This window comes from Gorilla gorilla, chromosome 8 (assembly GCF_029281585.2).
Source record: "Gorilla gorilla gorilla isolate KB3781 chromosome 8, NHGRI_mGorGor1-v2.1_pri, whole genome shotgun sequence".
Lineage (NCBI taxonomy): Eukaryota > Metazoa > Chordata > Mammalia > Primates > Hominidae > Gorilla > Gorilla gorilla.
The window spans coordinates 72,884,540-72,891,669 of NC_073232.2; the positions used below are offsets into that span (position 1 = coordinate 72,884,540).

General features: G+C 40.6%; 1 protein-coding gene across 1 annotated transcript; it reads right to left on the bottom strand.

Moving 5' to 3' along the window:
* Nucleotides 1-3,944: 3,944 nt before the first annotated feature.
* Nucleotides 3,945-4,764, bottom strand: LOC101139966 (eukaryotic translation initiation factor 3 subunit L-like). Its single transcript, XM_055353935.2, has one exon. The coding sequence runs from the start codon at nucleotides 4,746-4,748 to the stop codon at nucleotides 3,963-3,965; it is 786 nt and encodes a 261-aa protein (XP_055209910.1). The 5' UTR covers nucleotides 4,749-4,764; the 3' UTR covers nucleotides 3,945-3,962.
* Nucleotides 4,765-7,130: the final 2,366 nt, after the last annotated feature.

The window sequence follows — 7,130 nt, forward strand, 5'->3', positions numbered from 1 at the left end:
CACACTTTTATGCAACCAGATCTCATGAGAACTCAGTTTTGCAAGGACAACACCAAGGGGCTGGTGCTAAACCGTTCATGAGAAAACTACCCCCATGAGCCAATCACCTCCCATCAGGCCCCACCTCCAATACTGGGGATGACAATTTAACATGAGATTTGGGAAGGGACACATGTCCAAACTATATTATTCCACCCCTTGCCCCTCCCTAATCTCATGTCCTTCTCACATTTCAGAATACAGTTATGCCTTCCCAACAGTCTCCCAAAGTCTTAGCCCATTCCAGCATTGTCTTAAAAGTCTGAAGTCCAAAGTCTCATCTGAGACAAGGTAAATCTCTTCCACCTGTAAAATAAAAAACAAGTTAGAGTTACTTCCAAAATACAATAGGATTACAAGCATTGGGTTACAAACCCCATTCCAAAAGGGATAAATAGGCCAAAAAAGGGGGCTACAGGCTCCACACATATTCAAAACCCAGCAGTGCAATCATTAAATCTTAAAGCTCAATAATAATTTTCTTTGACTCCATGTCCCACATCCAGGCCATTGGTGCAAGCAATGGGCTCCTGAGGTCTTGGGCAGCTCTGCCTCTGTGGCTTTGCAAGGTTCAGCCCCCGAAGCTGTTCTCATGGGTTGGAGTTTAGTGCTTGCAGTTTTTCCATGTGCAGGGTGCAAACTGCCAGTAGATCTTCCATTCTGGGGTGTGGAGGATGGTGGCTCCACTAGCAAATGCCCCAGTACAGACTCTGTGTGGGGGCTCCAACCCCACATTTTTCCTCTACAGCACCCTAGTAGAGGTTCTCTGTGAGGGCTCCACCCCTGCAGCAAGCTTCTGCCTAGACACCCAAGCTTTTCCACACATCCTCTGAAATCTAGGTAGAGGTGCCAAGCCTCATTCACTCTTGCATTCTGTGCACCAGCAGACTTAACACCATGTGGAAGCCACCAAGGCTTATGACTTACACTTGTCAGAGCAGCAGCCCAAGCTACCCCTGGCCCCTTTAAGCCACAGCTGGATCTGGAGTTGCCAAGAGGCAGGGAGCAGTGTCCTGAGGATGTGCAGGACAGTGCAGGCCTGGGCCTGGCCTCCAAAACCATTCTTTCCTGGGCCTCTGATCCTGTGTTTGGATGGGCTGCCTCTGAGATCTCTAAAATGCCTTCAAGGCTTTTTATTGTCTGGGCTATCAGCACTTGCCTTCTTTTCAGTTATCAAATTTCTCTAGCAGGTGGTTACTCAGCAGCCCACTTGAATTCTTCTGACGATGGGCTTTGGGTTTTTGTTTTTTGTTTTTTTTTTCCTACCGCATGGCCAGGCTCCAGGATGCAAATTTTCCAAACTTTTATTTGCTGGTTACCTTTTAAATAGAAGTTCCAACTTATTTCTTTGCTTCCACATCCCAGCATAGGCTGTTAGAAGCAGTCACACCAGTTTTTTGTTTTGTTTTGTTTTGTTTGTTTTGTTTTGTTTTTGAGACAAGGTCTCACTCTGTCACCCAGGCTGAAGTGCCATGGCATAAACATGGATCACTGCACCCTAGACTTCCCAGGCTTAGGTAGTTGTCCCATCTCAGCCTCCTGAGTAGCTGGGACTATGGGCTCATGCCACTAGGCCAGGTATTTTTTTTTTATATTTTTAGTCAGAGATGGGATTTTGCCATGTTTCCCAGGCTGGTCTTGAACTCTTGGGCTCAAGCTATCTGCCTGCCTTGGCCTCTCAAAGTGCTAAGATTACTGGCATGAGCCACCATGCTTGGCCCATGCCACTTCTTGAATACTTTGTTGCTTAGAAATTTTTTTTTGCCAGATACTCTAGGACATCACTCTCAAGTTTAAACTTCCATAGATCCCTAGGACTTGGATGGAATCCAGCCAAGCTCTTTGCTAAGGCATAACATGAGTGACCTTTGCTCTAGTTTCCAATAAGTTCCTCATTTCCATCTGAGACCTTATCAGCCTGGACTTCACTTTCTATATCACTATCAGCATTTTGGTCACAACCATTTAACCAATTTCTAAGAAGTTCTAAACTTTCCCTCATCTTCCTGTCTTCTTCCAAGTTCTCCAGACTCTTTCAACCTCTGCCCATTACCCAGTTCCAAAGGTGCTTCTACATTTTCAGGTACCTTTATACTAATGCCCCACTCCTTGGTACCAATTTTCTGTATTCGGCCATTCTCACATTGCTGTAAAGAAATTCCTGGCTGGGCACGGTGGCTCACGCCTGTAATCCCAGCACTTTGGGAAGCCAAGGTGGGCAGATCACGAGGTCGAAAGTTTGAGACCAGCCTGACCAACATAGTGAAACCCTGTCTCTACTAAAAATACAAAAATTAGCTGGGCACGGTGGCATGCATCTGTAATCTCAGCTACTCAGGAGGCCAAGGCAGGAGAATCGCTTGAACCCAGAAGGTGGAGGTTGCAGTGAGCCGAGATCATGCCACTGCACTCCAGCCTGGGTGACAGAGTGAGACTCTGTCTCAAAACAAACAAAAAACCCCCCAAATAAAACAACAACAACAAATTCCTGAGACTGGGTAATTTATATAGAAAAGAGATTTAATTGGCTCAGCGTTCTGAAAGCTTTACAGGAAGCATGATACGGACATCTGCGTGGCTTCTGGGGAGGCCTCAGGAAACTTAGAATCATAACAGAAGGCTAAGTGGGAGCATGCACATCACAAGGCCAGAGTAGGAGCAAGGTAGGAGGAGGTGTCACACACTTTTAAACAACCACATCTCTCTGTTGGAAGAGCAGCAACAAGGGGATGATGCTAAACCATTTATGAGAGATACACTCTCATGACCCAGTCACCTCTCAACCAGTTGTCTCCAATATTGAGGATTACAATCCACCATAAGATTTGGGCAGGGACACATATCCAAACTGTATCAGCCCCCAGGCTGGCTCAGAACTCAGGACATTTTAAACCAATTGCCACTTGAAGGCTGTGCCAAGAATCAACTTCCATTCAACTGGCCAACCCTTCATGAGCAGCTAATTGAAATTAACTGAAAATATGGCTAACTGGGCTGATGCTTTAGTGGCTTAATGAATTAAATCTGTGACCCCAACCATCTCACTGGCTTAATCTGAGCAACTATCTGAACAACCTGGACTAAGGCATACTTGAGAATGGGAAGTGCCTAAGTAAAGTCTGTTTAAATAACTTGGAAGTCAAATCTGATGAAAAAGGTACTTGAATTTAATTAGACACAGGCACAATGTATTCAAGGTCATGAGTGAACATTGTATTATAGAAGAATGTAAACATGAAAGCTAGCACCTTGAGCAGGTGGATATATGGCTCCTAGTATTAGGTTGGTGCAGTAATTGCAGTTTTTGCCATTGAAAGTAATGGCAAAAACCACAATTACTTATGCACCAAGCTAATAGCATGGGAAGTTTCCTGATTACATGCAACAATTCAGACATATCAAAAAGTTAAGAGTAAAAAATCATGTTACCGCTGAGAAAAAATTTATTTTTACCTTTGAGATCAATATTTTGGTATTATAACAGCAGAAATAGAATACGAGGGAAAAGTTAAAAGAGCTGATGGGAAAGTTGAAGTACAAAGTTACCATTCTAGCCAAGTAAAAAGATTTACCTTTTGAAGGGGAAAAGAAACAAAGGGTAATGATGTGTGATCTGTAAATAATGTGTAAAAAAATATAGTAAAGGTTGAACTTCTGAGATACAAATCTCAGAAGTTTTAAAAAGAAACAGATTTGAGAATTAAAAATTATTACTGTGTGTGATCTCATTGAGAACAAATCTTTTTTTTGTTTTCTGGCTCCAAAGATCCTTTACTGATATCCACTTGAAACACGTCGGTCCTTAACTTGTTAACTGAGTAGACAGGCTGATGGCTGATCTAGGTAAAGGTTTCACGGTAGCAAAAACACTTCCTGCCTGTAATATATCAAAACAGGTTCCTGAATAATGTGTGTGAATGTCGTCAGGGTCTCTGTCCCATCTTCTTCAGGGTTCGATTAAGCTCCTCCAATTTTTGGATCCGACGGATGAAGAAATCCCCATAGCGCCTGGAGACCTTGGTGTCCGCGATGTGGATCATGTCCTTATCAATGTAGAAGTCAACCTCTGAGGCTGACTGAAATTCACCATCCAGGATTGAGATGCCGCTGGTCCACACCAGGTTCTTCATCTTGTGTTTGAAGACAAGAAGCTGGATCCTGAACTCCTGCTCTGTGAGGTCCAGGAAGCCAGCCAGCTTGGCCACAGGCATGGTGGTGTAGAGCTTGAGGAAGCTGTGGATGGTTGAAAGCTGGGCCTGCTGCTGTACTTCATCAGAAAACACCTTCAGCTGCTGCAGGAAGGGCTCTTTGTGGTAGTTGGGGTGCACATTATCATAGTTGGGCACTACAGGCAACAGGAACTTGGGGCAGAAGTAACTGAAAAGTTCTTCATAGACTTGTGGGTCATCTTTCTGCATATGCAGCGTCTTGTCCCTGTATTTCTTCTGCAGCTGGAGGTGAATGCTCTCATCGATACTCATGGGGTACACCGTGAGGGCAATGGCCAGCAGTGCATGCATCTGCTCATTCTGCTTGTTAATCATCTCATACTTGTATGTGGTCCTCTGGAACATGCTCTTGGTCCTCTGGATGTAGAGGAGGCTGTTGGCAAAGACCCGGATGGCATCCTGGTAGCGACACATCATCAAATATGCAAACCCAACATAATAGTATGTGGTGATCTGGCACTCTGGCACACGGGAATACATACTCTTTTTGTTAAGTTCGATGGGGAAAAAATATTACACTTATTTTTTTAAAAAAAATTTTAGTTGGATATTAATGTATTTTTAATATATTTATTTATTTATTTATTTTTATTTTTTTGAGACAGAGTCTTGCTCTGTTGCCCAGGCTGGAATGCAGTAACGCAATCTCGGCTCACTGCAAGCTCCGCCTCCCGGGTTCACGCCATTCTCCTGCCTCAGCCTCCCAAGTAGCTGGGACTACAGGCGCCCGCCACCATGCCCGGCTAATGTTTATATTTTTAATAGAGATGGGGTTTCACTTTGTTAGCAAGGATGGTCTCTTTCTCCTGACCTGGTGATCTGCCCGCCTCGGCCTCCCAAAGTGCTGGGATTACAGGCGTGAGCCACCGCACCCAGCCGTATTTTTAATATTATGGCTAATTTTAATAAGACCTTATAAACAAATCTAATCCCAATCAATCTTGACAGCAAAAGAATTTTGTAACCTTTTATAATATTTTTATAACCTTTTATAATATTTTTACAATTTTATATTAATATATGAATATATTTTTATTTTAATTTTTATAACTTTATATTTTTATTTTATAACTTTTATATCCATTTAATGTTATCTTTTAAATTTTTCTTTACAACAATCTCTCAAAACCTCTAAACTAAGCAAAATTATGTTTCCCACCATGAAATTTCAATTTCTTTTCCTAAAAATCTCCAGATTTAGACCACTCTAATATTTGGTTTCAGATTTTGACTTTTATACTCAGAAGACTTTGGTCTATAATTTCCCTTTCATGGAATGTCTCATACTGTATTTGGTATCAAGATTCTCCTCATCTGATGAAGGCAGTGTGGTTGTGTTTTTTCTGTATCCTATGAAACATTGTGTACAAAAGTGTTTAGAAACAGTACATTTTTCTAAAAATAGGAAAATATTTAAGACAAAACGCTTGGTGGAAGAATCAAAAGTACAAATCAGTAATAATACTATAAAATATGTTCATAAATCCATAGACGAATTGGAGTGGGGGAAACAAAAAAATGAGGAAGAGATTTTGAGTACAAGTGAACTGGCCTATTTGAAGAAACCATGATCGGAAGATGAAAGTGAACATATCTCAGCAACAGTACATAAAATTCCCCATATTTGAGCGTTCTTTGTATGACATTCCGAAATTGACAAATACTGTCAAACTTGAACCTCGAAGCTCACAGAGTGACGGTTAGAATGGAAGGCAAGATATGCTTCATCACATGATCACAGTGATAGGTCACTGTAGAATTTTCAAATGAATACATGCCACATTATGGGGTCCAACTGCTGCTATTTTGACATGGGTAAAAGGGTCACTTAGAATATATGTTGCATTTCAAAAACTGAATCTCAGACCCACAGTATTATTCTCTGTGTATGAAATAAATGTTAAATGAGGAAAAAAGACCTCTCAAATATATTTGATAGTGAACATTTTAGAGTGAAGAGGGAAAAAGCTAATGTGTTGAGAATAAAAGGAGTTCCTTGCTTGAGTTGAAATGCTCTCCTCACCCATTTCTACTGTTCCTGAATCACTGGACATTTCTAGATTAAATAATTTAAAATTTGTTCCAGATTTAGTTTAAAAAGCACTATTATAAATTTAGTTTGAAAAAGTAATTATATAAAACCTTCTTTTATCACTTATGTATATTACCTATTTTTTCTCTCTGTGCAACTAAGTTTATGTACTTATTTCTGAATCTCTTTGAATTTGTTGAGAGATCCTCTATTCATGTATGCATAAAAGGCTGGCTATTCACTGAGACATTAAGAAAAATGAAGCACTATATGTTCAGCAGTGGGTTGTGTGAAAGCATATGATACTTTTTTAAATGGAGACTTCTGATAACCCTAAATTCCAGGATTAAATATGTGTTGTGGCACATCAATCAGCCTGATCACACACATTCTTATGATCTGGTCATGAGAATTAGGAAAGGGAAGGGAATTGACAAGCCCTTTAAACATGCAACAATGGAAAATTCTAAAACATGAGAGAGTTGTCATGTCTAAAACAAAGTAGATACCCTTTTAGATATGAAATAGTTCAGTACAAATTTCCATCACTGCTGGTTCATTACAAGTTTCTAGAACTATTTTATCAAATGGGTCATTGATGAGATATAAAAACAGCATTAATATAGATGTTGCCATTTTTTCAGGGATTATTTAATTGACAGGGTAGTTGACAGGGTTTGGGAAGGAACGTGTAATGTTTCCTCACTCTGAGTATAGAGTTTTAATGGTTAATCGCTAGATAGAAAAATGTGTATGTGTAAGGCACCATCATAAACATACATATATATGTCCAGTGACAGGAATTTCATCACTGTCTGTCTCATGAAATT